Source organism: Chelonoidis abingdonii, chromosome 3 (genome assembly GCF_003597395.2).
Source record: "Chelonoidis abingdonii isolate Lonesome George chromosome 3, CheloAbing_2.0, whole genome shotgun sequence".
NCBI lineage: Eukaryota > Metazoa > Chordata > Testudines > Testudinidae > Chelonoidis > Chelonoidis abingdonii.
In genome coordinates, this window is record NC_133771.1 from 64296545 (window position 1) to 64311034 (window position 14490).

Here is a 14490-nt window from a genome sequence, read left to right on the forward strand (position 1 = left end):
CTCCGGTCTATCCCCGCACCAGCTGGCCGCAAGTCCTCTCGATCGTATTCGCCCTCGCAATCGCGCGGCGGGTAGCTCCGTCCGAGCCTGCTTAGCCAGGGTGGAGGACGTTGACGGTCTTTTCCCGGGGCCGGGCGCCGGAGAAGGACGGTGCCGCGGCGTTTTCGTGGGCCCGGAGTGGTCCGATGCTGGAGCCGAGGCGGCTCTCGGTGCCGAGGACGAAGGGTCAAGCGCCGCTTCCATTAGCAGAGTCTTTAGGCGCTGATCTCGCTCCTTTTTGGTCCTTGCTCGGAAGGCCTTGCAAATTTGGTACTTCTCCGAGATATGCGATTCCCCAAGGCACTTTAGGCAGGCGTCGTGGGGATCGCTAGTGGGCATCGGCTTCTTGCAGGCCGAGCACGGCTTGAACCCCGGCGAACCAGGCATGAGCCCGGCGCCGGGGGCAGGGGAGGGCTAGAGCCCAAAGTCCGCTAACTATATTCAACAAGAACTATTAACTACAACTAATCTAAACTTCACTAACTATAACTAGAACTACAAATAGAACTAGAAAAAGAAAAACGACGAACAAGGAGAAGCTAGGGATGTGGAGGACAGCTATGCCGCGCTCCACAGTTCCAACGACCGACACGGCGGTAAGAAGGAACTGGGGAGCGGGCGGGCCGGCAGGGGTATATATCAGCCACCATGGCGGCGCCACTCTAGGGGGCGACCTGCCGGCCCGCTGGAGTTGCTACGGTAAAAGTCGTCCGACGAGCGTGCACACGCGGCATGTACACCTACTGGAACGGATATGAGCAATCACTCGAAGAAGAATTACCTGGATCATCCCATTTACCTTTTTAAAAATTGGTGTAACATTAGCTTTTTCCCAGTCTTCTGGAACACTCCTAGAGCTCCAAATCTCACTGACAACTAACATGAATGGTCCAGCAAGCTCTTCAGCCAACTCTTGCAATACTCTTGGATGCAAGTTCTTGCCCTGCTGATTTTAAAATGTCTGACTTTAGTAGCTGCTGTTTAACATACTCCAGAGATATAGTGGAATGGAAGGAGTGTTATGGCCACACGATGAGAGTATATCTGTTTTTCCCCCAAATACAGAACAGAAATATATTAACCCTTCTACCTTTTCTGCATTACTGATAATTCAACCATTTCCATATAGTAATGCATTAATAGCATTGTTAGCCTTCTTTTTGTTCCTAAGATATTTAAAAAGCTTGTCCTTGCTGTCCTTAGCTCTGGTGGCCAAGATTTCACCTTCTCTCTTGGCTTCTCTTATTTTTCTACAATTCCTAACTACTGATTTATATTCATTAACAACAAATTCCCCACTGTTATGTTTTTATTTTTGTTTTTACAGCTGCCTTCACTTCCCCTCTAAACCAGGTATTTTTTTTAAACCACACAGCCTTCTTCCTCGATTGTAGGATTGTGACTTTGGGGGCATTTAGTAAGATGTTCTTAAATACTTCCCAATAATCATTCACATTTTTCTGATTTAATCTTCCTCACACCTGATTTGGACAATAATTGTTTTCAGCTTTGTGAAACTGGCCCAAGTATATATATTACTGGTCTAGATTTTATTCTGCATACATATTATAAACATGATCAAGCTACCATTAACCTTTAGTTCTGAGATCAGTTCCTCTTCATCTGTTAGGAAAACTGTCATCTATTAAATTCCAAGCATGTTTCAGTACTGGCAGCATGAGACCTCTGGCATATGTCACTCAAATTGAAGTCCCTCATGACCATGCAGTATTTTTCCCCTCCATGTTGTAGGTAAGCGCACAAGGAGACAGTCCTACTGTGATTTTGTGGTCTGTAGCAGACAACAGCTGGTACCCCATGTGTCCTTTATCTGTTACGACATTGATCCATATGCATTCAAGATCATTTTCTTCCAAGTTATTAGGGACTCGGAAACAGGTAATGCAATTTTTGACAGTGCCACTTCACATTCCCTTTTACTCACACAGTCCTTCCAAAATAGATTATAACCATTTAACATTTCAATTGTGCGAGCCATCCCACCAGGTTACAGTAATACAAGCTAGATCAAATTTAGGCTTATAAACCAACAGTTCTAATTCCTGATGTTCACCCAGGCTCCTAGCACTGGTGCACAGGCAATTAAAGAATTTCCTTCCTTCATGTCCTTTGGTTCCTTGATTAATTTTCTTCCTAACATATCCATTTTATACTGAGTGCTCATACAACCCTCCTTTTTACCCTCCACTTTGCAATTAGTTTCCCCCCTTTTTGACTACTCTAGCCAGTCTGTCCTCCAGGAGACTGAGCCCTCTTCTACTGAGGAGGAGGCCATCCAAACTATACAGCTCCTCTTCCATAGAAGATGGACCCATGTTCTACAAAACCAAAGCCCTCCATCTTACATCACTTACCTAGCCAGTGATTCTCTTCCAGAATCTTCTGCCTTCTGTCTTCCTTTGCTTGAGGAACAGCAAGGATCACAGAGAAGATGGCTTGGACATTTTTCTTCTTCGGCACACTTCTGAATTCTCTAAACTCATCTACTACCTGCGAGATGTGCCACGACGCAATGTCATTTGTGCCGATATGAACCATCACCACTGGATCCTTGCCCATCATCTTCAAAAGCCCATCCAATCTTAGAGTGACATCTCATGCCCTGGAAACAGGAAGGCAGCATGCCATCCTGTTGTCCAGCTGCCTTGTGCAGAACCTTCTTCTGCTTCTTCTGAGTACTGAATCTCCAACAAGGACTGTCTCTCTATTTTGGACAGTTTGAGAACTCTTTGTGAGTCAGTTTGATTTTCTTAAAAGTTGGGCCAAGCTGCTACCTGTATGTATGTTCCAGACTGAGTTCTGTTTCCATGTCACTGCTGCCCAACCGTACCAGCAGGATGGGTGGGGCTATCATGAGCGGAATGGGACTGGGCAGGCTTTGGCAGCTGGGCAAAAAGTTTCTCTGGTCCTTTAATGTTGCACTTCAACCTCCCTTTTTTTTTAGCGGGGAAGGGAATGGCTGTTGTGCCACCGTAAGAGGATTTTGCTGCTTCCTGAGAACTCTCTCGCTTGGGGGAGAGAGGCTGCAGGAAACCCTGCCCCAATCTGAACATTTGGGAGAGACCTGAATCTCCCTAGAACCACAACAGATCTCCAGACTAGGCACTCAATCAGTTTGGAGGTACAGGAGACTGCATCTGGCTTTCCCCTTCTTAGTTTCCTCCACACTGCACTCTGTATGGTTGAGCAGGGAGTTAGAGGGAAAGTCCCAGTAGTTATGAGGAGAAAAGGAATCCCCATGCCAATAAAGGCAGAGTGCAGAAACCTGGAAATCTGAAGCCAACTGAAAAGAAATTGTATATATTTGCTCTGTAGCAAGGTGGAGCTGATCTGCCTCCCTCTTGGAGCTATAGAGACAGATGCAAAACTGACAGGCTTTTCAGAGGTGGAGCCAAATGATAGTTCTGGTCAGCTTCCAAGACTGCCTAGAGCAGAGATATCTGGCTGCCTAAAACAAATATGTCTAAAGTCATGGATCTGTGGGCCTCATTACAAATAGTAAGTATAACGCAAGTTCCCAGTCTCGTGGAAATACTTAGTACAATTTCAGTCAACAGTTTAAAAAGTTGAAAAACTTTTCAGCTTAGAAGATCCTTTGGCCTCAACCAAAATTCACTGAAGCCATTAGAATACCAGGGCATTAGTTTTTGAACTTTAAGTTATGTTGAAAAAAATTGCATTAAGACATTTCTGGGTCCCCAACTGTCTCTCTACCCCTATCAACTTATATTAGGTACTAAGGCTTTTAAAAACTACTTGGGGTCCAGAATCTCAGCGATCCAATTTATGCCAGCCAAGTAGCTAGTCCCTTGATAGTTACAGGGTTAATGTAGCCCACTGTAATAATGCCAACAGATTCTTACAGATTTGTTCTAAGTGTTGAGGTAGGGGACATAATAATAACAAAAGACGATAAGACATAACAGTAAATACATAAAAAAAGAGAAAAAAATGTAAGACTTGAGTACTAAAGAATTAGCAGTATGGATGTTTGAAGGAAGAGAACAACAGAGTGGAACATAAGTGAGGACCCAATATGAAATGCAAACAGCAGGAAAAAAGGCACCGAAGATAACTAAGACAGTTAACATAATATGTGAGTAACAATATAAACAAAAATCAAATCACATAAGTACAATGATAAATCAGAAGGAAGGACTTTAATGTCAGATGACATTTTGAACTTGACACATATCTAGGGTGGAGGCTAACTGCAGATATCTAAAATACATGAGAAACTGGGACTGAGAATTTAAAAATTGACAAAAAAATTACATCAGACAATTTGCACAGTTCTATGTAGACTATTACTTAGAACAGGCTTGAACGCTTGTCTCTCTCACCAACAGAAGTTGATCCAACAAAAGATATTATCTCACCACCTTGTCCCACTCAGAGCAGTAGACCAGTAAGGCAACCACTGCAATAATATGGCCACTGGTATGTGTACACTGGAGCTGGAAGTGTAATTTCCAGCTCATATTGATATAACTGTACTAGCTTTGATTGAACTAGCATGTAAAAACAGCAGCATAGCTGTGGCTCAACGTGCAGTGGGTTGGATTAGCTGCCCCAAATACACATCTAGGATTGAAGACAGAACTGTAGTTAAGGCAATTAGTCCATCCTACCAACCATGGAGCTGAAACTACATGGCTATTCTTAGCATACTAGTTTGATCAAAGCAAGCATGGGTACATCTGTCCAAAATTACACCTCCAGCTTCAATGTAGACATACCCTATGAGAGAATCAAGGTGTACTCCAATTCTAAATGTGGTCTTTGACAAATAATTACATTGTTACATACTCAGAAAATCCCTACCCATCAACTTCATGTCCACCCATAAGGCCCTATATACTCACAGAACTTTTGATATAACATTTTTCCTGCAAAGGAATCTTCCCTGCCTTCTTCCCTCCATGCAGATTTGGGATGGAGGGGAAAATATAGTTTGGAAGATTTAATTACTCTCTCCCTCTTTCCTCCAGCAGAAATAGATTTCCAAGTAGCAGTATCCTGCCTTTAGTTCTGCAAAGTAGTGTGTTTCCCCCCTGTGATGGGATATACAACCCCCACACTGTGCAACAAGGGGTTAAGGAGCTGCTCTGGGCTCAGTCAGCCTTGCCCTGCCACACATGGAAGAGATGCACAGGCTGGAGGAGGAGTTAAAAGGGAGCAGGACAGCTCACTTGGGAGTAGAACAGGGACAGGAGCAGGACTGCAACTTGCAGTTCTTGAGAAAAGTGCTGAGGGCAAGCAGGATCCCTCCCTGACGACTACTATCCAAAGATCTCTCCCTGAGAGAAGGGAGGACCTGCTTCAGGTACACCATGAGAGGGAAGCATTCCTCCCTCTCTCTCATACGTACTCAGTTTATTTGTGCTAATTCTCCTTATTCTGTTTATGAGCTACATCTGAAGGGGAGAGAGCTGGAACTAAATTGACAGGAGGAACAAGGTGCTGGGGAGGCAGCCGCTGCTCCAAGGAAGAGTTAACACACCATGCCTGATCACAAAGAGGTGCCATACAGTGAGCTGACTCCATTCATGCCTTCTTTTTCAGTCTGCGAACTGTGGACAACAGAGGGGTGGTAGGAAGTGGTTCAGGGAGGGCAGACTGGCTGCACTCTTGGGTGTTGGACCCTTTTGTTACCTTCAGAGGGCCCTGGGCCAGAGCCTGGGGTGTGGGAAGGCCCAGGCTCCCCTACCATAAACTGAACTACCTAATCCCTGACCACTAGGTGACACTCCCCACAAGCAAAGATCATCACACCCCCACAGCAGCACAACATGTTTTAAGTTAATATCTTCTATTTCAAACTACCACTGGAAAACTTCTACTGTGCTGGAGTGCTGCTGAGATCATGCTGCTCAGGTATTGCAGAAGAATCTTCTAGAAAAGCAAGAGGCCAGAGAAAACCCTTGATTCTTGCAATTCCATCTCCAATGTAAAGAATTAAAATGGAGGATCTCAACTATTAAATGGGAGAGGAGATTACAATTTTCCTCCTTTGAGTCTATCCACTGATACTTTCCCCATAATATGCCTACCAGCTATTTCCCACCTATTTTTCCCAGAGACGCACTACTTCAGTATTCTAGACATGATCACAGCATAATTTCTAATCCTATAAGACATACTTTATACCTCCTTCCCAAAAGACATGCCAACTAGCTAATAACTACTTTATACTACCCAAAAAAAGTTAAACCAACTAAAAAAAAAACCTATTCCCTTCAATACTTGTCCCCCAGGCCCATGACATGTCACAAAAAAATTTCTAACTAAACAGATATGTACTGTAGATACGAATGAATGAGAAATAGTCAAAGATCCCATACCCTAAGCAGCCTCAATGTCCCCACTCCACTGACCCTTTATTCTACATTCAATAGACTTACCTTTTCTGTCTCCCTGTTCCTTTACCTCAGCATTCCCACATCTCCATCACCTCAAAAGACTGGTCCTTTACTAGCACCCATTAATATATATGTAATAATCAGAGCCCCATATAGTCCACAATTCTGTCACTGCAGAATTTGCCTCAAAACAGAGCTCCATAATCTCAGGTTTGAGAGGGGGGGAAAATGTTTCTAGTCTTGTTCATGGTTTCCAGTGTGATTTCCTTGGTTACAACTGTAAACTGATTTAGAGAAGTTTGCTTGAGTGTGCAGACTGCCAGAAACTATAGCTCAGAGGTGTGAACTGCTTAATTCATCTCAATCAGGATCTCGTGAACTGATCCTGTGGTGGTTAGATTTGACATGCCAAGATACCACAGAATTAAGCATTCTTGCCATGTAATCTGGAATTGTGATGCAGTCAACTACCCCACATTTTATTTTGTCTCTCAGTATTGGCAATTCAACGTGTTAAAAAATCATGGAGTAGGTCTCCTAGAGTCATATGATTGTCTTAAAATTAGAAGATTTAAGTCTCAACCTACCGACCCACCCATATTCTCACTCTTCTCCAAGTTTTTTGTTTGTTTTCTGGTTTCTGAGCCATTAAGTGTATGCTCCAGTCAAATTTCTGAGCTTGTCTCCACAACAAGGGCTAGAAACTTTGTTTCTTAAAAGGAAACACTGAGATTCTCATCTAAACACTTGACTCCAGAAGCTCTGGCTTTAAGAAAAACTTCATGAAATCATTAAAGTTGGCAGATATGCTTCAGTTTTCCTAGTAAGGCAGAGTTAATTGGATTAGTGCATGCTCCCATAGCAGAGGGTCAAGAGTGAGATCTGTAGTACATCTTGTAGCCAGGAAACAAGGGAGCCAGAAATGTAAACTGGCAAAACAAACTGCCTGGAGAACAGTGCAGCAGTCAAGGCCTGGAAAACCTGAAAGATAAGATGAGGAAGCTAGCTACAAGCTCCCTGGCACACAGAAAAGAAGGGTTTGAACCAGACTGCTTGGACAAGATAATGAAAGTCCAGGCTTCGGAAGTGGAGCCAGTCCACCTGGAGAGCACAACAAAAAAATCCCATCCTCAAAACTAACCAATGAATTTTATGTTAATAAATATTTTCAAGACCAAGCCACAGACTTTGTGGGGGACAGCAGAATGAGAATGGATATTATTTCATGTTTATAGACTAAATTAATGTTTTCACAAAAGTTAATTCTGTTGTGTTGCAGAGTACATTGTATCTTGACAATGCTTCCAAGATGATGAAATGCATCCCACCTCAAGTTACTCCTTAGATTCGTTTTAGACACCAACACACCTACATAACCTTCCAGAAATACCCAGATGTGCTGCTACCTAGTTGGAGGGAAAGAAAACTCAAACTCACCTCACCGTAAGTAGGAAAATGCGGGGGGGGGGGGGGGGATAACTCTGATAGGCAAAAAGTCTATAGGAAGATGAGAGAAAGAAGTGCCATTTGTTTTAGTATTAAAATGCTTTAAGATATTTCAGAATTTTAGTAGGATGACATCTTCTCCCACCTAACATTTGGAATTAAGAACCTTCTAGTTCTACTGCTTTCTTTAGCACTACTCCCATTTCAATTGGAATTAGGAACCAGATATCTATCTATCAATCAATCAATCAATAAAAAAAATCCAGCTTCTGTGCCAGGCCACAGAAAGCCTACTTGAACAGAAATGTATTATATTGAATACAGTGAGGTTGGAAGCTATATTTATTTGCTTCATCCTACAAAACCCTAAGTATATTGCTGCACTAACTTAATCCTTAATGGAGGCAGACAGATAATTAATAACTTTATACCAGAAAAACTATATTCTGTAACCATATAGAAAGTTAACTGATGAGTTAATTTTCAATTTGTTGACAGTAGTACCCAACTAAATTTCTCTAACATTCATTACCACTAGTTTTTCATGACATATAATTAAGAACATGTAAAATACAACTAACTTTATTTTAAGGGTGCCAGCATCCCACAGCCAAAAACATATTGTTCCATCTGCTCCAGTTGAAGACAGATATCTCTTTGATCCACTGCATAATGGAGAAAACTGGAGGAAAAAACAAACAAAAACCCCCACAGGTTAAAGAAAAGTATTTGTTCAATTGCTGTCCCAGTCTCTCAAACAGAAACAAATGACTCTAATTTTTCAGTCTTTATTGAAAACTCAAGTAGTACCCAACACTACTAAAGGAAAAGTCATATAGTAGTGGAAAATATCACATAGTAGCAACACCAACTGCTAAAATATTGTAAAGTTCGTCAGAACGATTATCTTCCCACACTAAAACAATCCTCATGGATGAATCCTCTAGTCCTACAAATCTACATGCAAACCCAAACATAAAAAAAAGTTACTTACCTGAACAATAACTGGAGTTAAAGATGTTTTGTCCTAAATGTATTCCACTCTAGGTGTGCATGCACCAGAGATTTCTGCTAAAGAGTAGCGTGTAACGAACTGTCACTTGAGCCCCTTTTCTACCATAGATCTCGAAGAGTACAGAAGGACTCCAAAGCAGAGAGGAAGAAAGACTGATCACAGAATACATATAGGGATAATACATCTCAAAGAAGAACAATGAGCTATATACACGGGGGTGGAAGGCACTAATAGCCATCAGTTGTACCCTAAGAGAGCTGAGTGAGTTCTCCAAGGTCTTTGGCAAAAGGATATAGTTCAAAATACAACGTATTTAGGACTCTAGAAGCACAAGTTCACACTAAGCCACAAATCTCTACCACTTTTTGTATTGTACACTTTTCTTGTAGAATCTTTTCTACTGTTGATCAGAATAGTTTGCTCCTCTGAAGAACACCTCTTTTCTAGTTCTGACATCCATCCAAAAGCATGTGGTTAGGTTGAGATGGATCAAGATTACCGAGGATTCCCATGTTCTGAGTCAAGAGGCTTACTGATGATGTCCATGTTCTGAGTCAAGAAGTCCAACAGTAGAAATAATTGAATCAGAGGATAAGTGGAGAAGCAAAGTAGTTCTGGGAACCAATATGGTACGAGCCATGTAGGAACTACTTAGGTAATTACTGCCTTGTCCTGTTTGATTTTCCTTAATGCCCTCAAAAGCAAAAGAATTGGTGGATAAGCATACATTAGTGTCTGTGACTGCAAAAATTAAAAACATATCAACCAGACAGTTTGGATTCTGACCCCCTTTGGAACAAAAACTTTTGACATTTCTTGTTCCTGTCTGTTGCAAACAAATCTACTGCTAGTCATCCCCACTGGTGGAAAATGGACTGAACAACAGACTTCTGAATCTCCCATTCATGTTCTGTGGGAAAGTATTTGCTGCGGTTATCTGCTAATGCGCTCTGCAGACCTGGCCGGTTATATACATTGATATATATCATATCTTGGAGCTCAGACGAGTTTACAGTGTATTGCCTATGAGCACAGAAGAGATGATTGTGCTCTCTGCTTGTTTACATAAAATACTGTAATCATGTTGGTCATGATCTGACTAAGCTGACCTTGAATCATTGGCAAGAAGTGTATGCATAGGCTGTAAACTCTTCTGAGCTCTGATATATGTAACAGTGACTCTTCTAAACTCTATATGCATCTGTTGCTATCGTTCTTATCGAAAGGGTTAACATAGAATCATAGAATACCAGAGTTGGAAGGCACCTCAGGAGCTTATCTAGTCCAACCCCTGCTCAAAACAGGACCAATTCCTAACTAAATCATCCCAGCCAGGGCTTTGTCAAGCCTGACCTTAAAAACCTCGAAGGAAGGAGATTCCACCACCTCCCTAGGGAACCCATTAAAGTGCTTCACCACTTTCCGAGTGAGAAAGTTTTTGCTAATATTCAACCTAAACCACCCCCACTGCAACTTGAGACCATTACTCCTTGTTCTGTCATCTGCTACCATTGAGAACAGTCTAGATCCATCTCTTTGGAACCCCCTTTCAGGAAGTTGAAAGCAGCTATCAAATCAACCTTCATTCCTCTCTTCTGCAGACTAAACAATCCCAGTTCCCTCAGCCTCTCCTCATAAGTCATGTGCTCCAGCCCCCTAAATCATTTTTGTTGCCCTCCGCTGGATTCTTTCCAATTCTTCCACATCCTTGTAGTGTGGGGCCCAAAACTGGACACAGTACTCCAGATGAGGCCTCACCAATGTCGAATAGAGGGGAACGATCACATCCCTCGATCTGCTGGCAATGAAACTTCAATACAAACTGCATTCAGGTTTTCCACAAATTGAAAAGGAAGAGAATCTTTTGTGAAACTGATACAATCATGTCCAGACTGTGTTTGCTCAGGGCATACACTTCCCTCAACCAAGCTAACATCCAAAGTAGATGCAGTTTTGCATGCAGTGTCATGGAAACACAAGAGGCCATGGGACCCATTAGACTGACACAAGATCTTACTGTAATTTGCACAAAAGGCAGTTACCTTTTTCCGTAACTGGTGTTCGAGATGTATTGCTCATATCTATTCCACAGTAGGCGTGCATGCTCGCCACGTGCACCAGTGCCGGAAGTTTTCCCCCTAGCAGTACCCGTGAGGGAGGAGCACCCCCCACAACCCCTGGAGTGGTGCCTGCCTGGCACTGTATAAGGGGAGCTGCACGCTCCCCCTACCCTCAGTTCCTTCTTGTCAATCAACTCCAGCAGCAGGGAAGAAGGGCAGGATGTGGAATAGACATGAGCAACACATCTCAAAGAACACCACTAACGGAAAAAGATAACTGCCTTTTCTTCAAGTGATTGCTCATGTATATTCCACAGTAGGTGATTCCAAGCTGTATCCGCTGGAGGTGGGCAGGAGCTCACAAGTTCTCAGGACGGAGCACCACTCTGCCGAACCCGGCGTCATTCCTGGTTTGGGAGACTATCACATAGTGCGAGGTGAACGTGTGAACCAAAGACAATGTGGCGATCCTGCAAATGTCCTGAATAGGGATGTGGGCCAAAAAGGCAGCCAATGAGGCCTGCGTCCATATCGAGTGTGCCCTAACGGCGGCGGCCGGGGGGGAGAGGAACACCCTCCAGTGGCGGGGAACACCCTCCAGCTCATAACTGGAGCAGATGTACCAAGTGATCCAGTTGGACAGCCACTGAGTGGAAATCAGCTGGCCTCTGGCGCACTCAGCTGAAGCGACAAACAGCTGTGAGGACTTTCTACCTCGAGTGAACCAAGCCGTTCAGAAAGCCAGAGCCTGCCTCACATCGAGTGTGTGGAGGCAGCGGTCCTCATTAGTCATATGGGGTTTGGGGTAAAGGAATGATAGAAAAATGTCCTGAGCCATGTGGCAGGCGGGTACCACCTTTGGGAGTAACGTGGGGTGTGGGCGGAGCTGAACCTTGTCCTTATGAAACACAGTATATGGCAGCTCTGAGGTCAGGGCCCTGAGCTCCGAGACCCATTTGGCCAACATGACAGGAACCAGGAAGATCACCTTCCATGAGAGGTGAGACCAGGGATACATGGGCAGCAGCTCAAATGGGGACCTCGTAAGTCGAACCAGCACCAGATTCAGGTCCCACTGCGGGACCAGGGACTTAGAATACGAGTAAAGCTGGTCCAAACCATTAAGGAACCAGCCGGTCATAGCATGGGAGAACACCATGTGTCCTTGCACCAGGGGGATGGAAAGCCAATATGGCTGACAGATACACCCTGACTGATGAAGGCGCCAGGTCTTGGACCCTCAGGTGGAGGAGGTAATCGAGGATAAGCTGGATCGGGGAAGCCGTTGGGGGACACACCTCGGTCCGTCGCCCACCTAGCAAAATCTGACCACTTCGCCATGTAGGAGAGGTGAGTGGAGGGCCATCTACTCTCAAGGAGGATGCGCTGAACTAGAGCTGAGCATGTCCTCTCCTTGCCACCTAGCCACTGAGCAGCCATGCTGTGAGGTGAAGAGCTTCCAAGTTGGGGTGGAGGAGACAGCCTCGGTGTGAGAGAGCAGGTCCAGGCGGAGCAGCAACAGCCACGGTGGAGCCACCGCCAAGCCCAAGAGGGTCCCGAAGCAGTACTGCCTGGGCCACGCCGGGGCAATAAGGAGGACCCTGGCCTTGTCTGCCTTTATTTTCTCTAGGATCCTGCTAATCGGCAGGAACGGGGGAAAGGCGTGTAGGAGTTGGCCCAACCAGGGCAGGATAAAGGCATCAGAGACAGCACCCCTCCCCAGGTTCCCCCGGAGCAGAACCGAGGGCATCATTGGTTCTGTCGGGTCGCGAATAGGTCCACCTGGAGAGTTCCCCACCTTCAGAAAAGCTGGAGGGCCACTTCTGTGTGCAGGGACCACTCTTGCTGAGAGAAAAAATCCCTGCTCAAGGGATCCGCCTTCACGTTCCCGGCGCCCGGCAGGTGAAAGGCTTTTAAATGGATGTTGTGGGCTACACAGAAGTCCCACAGACTCAGGGCCTTGTGGCAGAAGGCAGAGGATTGGGCCCTGCCTTGTCTGTCCAGATAGAACATCGAGACCATGTTGTCTGTGAGAACCCTATCTTGCCCTTCAGGAGCGAGTGGAAGGCTGTACATGCCAGCTGCACCATCCTGAGTTCCTTGATGTTCATATGAAGGATCAGGTCTTGCAGAGACCATAGGCCTTGGGTCTAAAAATTCCCCACATGGGCTCCTCAGTCCAGGTCCGATGCATCAGACACCAACTCCACAGATGAGGCCCTGTCCCTGAATGGGACCCCCCCAGAGCATGTTGCTCAGTGTGGACCACCACCATAGGGAGGCGCTCACCGAGTTCGGCACAGTGAGGACTTTCCAAACTGTCCATGGCTTGGGAGAAGTGTGAGGCCAGCCAGAGTTGGAAGGGCCTCATCCTGAGCCTGGTGTGGTGGACCACATACGTGCACACCGACATGTAACCTAGCAGCTGTAGGCAGGACCTGGCTATCGTCACCAGGAACCTTATCATCGAGTCGATGAGCCCTTTCAGGATCTCAAACCTGTCTGTGGGGAGAGGGGCTCTGGACAACGTTGCATCCAGGAGCGCCCTGATAAACTCTATGCGTTGGACTCAGACTAATGTGGACTTGGTGCTGTTTACCAACAGGCCCAGGGCAGTGCATGTAGACAGGAAGAGTACCACCTGATCCCTCACCTGTAATCGGCAGGTACCCTTGACCAGCCAGTCATCCAGATAGGGAACTATCTGGACCCGCCGGCACCTGAGATAGGCCGCTACTACCAACATACATTTTGTAAACATCCTGGGGGCAGTGGACAGACCAAATGGGAGGACCGTGAATTGGTAGTTATTCTGTCCCACCACAAAATGGAGGATGCGCCTGTGCCCCTCGAATATGCAGCTGTGGAAGTATGTGCCCTGTTGATCAAGGGCTGTGTACAGTTCCTGGGATCCAGGGAGGGGATGATGGAGGCCAGGAAGACCATGGTAAACTTCAGTTTTATGAAGTACTGGTTCAGACCTTGCAGGTCCAGTATGGGTTTGAGCCCCCCTTTGGCCTTCAGGATAAGGAAATAACGAGAGTAATACTTCTTGCCCAGGAACTCCTTGGGCACCGTCTCTATCGCTCCTAGTTCCATGAGCCTCCCGACCTCCTCCTCAAGCAGAGCCTCGTGCGATGGGTCCCCCAAGAGGGATGGGGGTGGGGGTGGTTGGGCAGGTAGGAAGTAAACTGGAGGGTGTAACCTCAGGAAACAGCGTTGAGGACCCAACAATCAGAGGTGAGCCACGACCATTCCAGGAGGAACGCACACGATCGATTGGAAAAAGGGAGCTTTATTGCAGGTGGATCCCTGCTGAAAACTGCAGGGGTATCCCCGAGCTTCCTCTCAAAACTGCCTTTTACCCGTCTGCTAGCCCTTAGAGGACTCAGGCTGGGGGGCAGGCCGGTATTGGTTTTGCGGGCGTTTCTTATAGTCCCGTTGCTTCTTATGGGCAACCTCGTATTTTGAGAGGGCAGCCTGGACGGGAGCCTGCTGTGGCTTGAACTTGGGTTTTGCCGGAGCAGGGACATAGAAGCCCAGGGTC

At 45.5% G+C, this 14490-nt stretch overlaps 1 protein-coding gene across 4 annotated transcripts in view; it reads right to left on the bottom strand.

The window, feature by feature from the left end:
- The window catches only part of PHIP (PHIP subunit of CUL4-Ring ligase complex), a 341415-nt gene that overhangs the window by 222909 nt on the left and 104016 nt on the right, over window positions 1-14490 (bottom strand). For all 4 annotated transcript variants that reach the window (XM_032794919.1, XM_032794918.2, XM_032794916.2 and 1 more), the window contains one exon: window positions 8450-8550. In XM_032794919.1, coding sequence (XP_032650810.1) covers window positions 8450-8550 — 101 coding nt within the window. The remainder of the gene's footprint in view (window positions 1-8449; window positions 8551-14490) is intronic.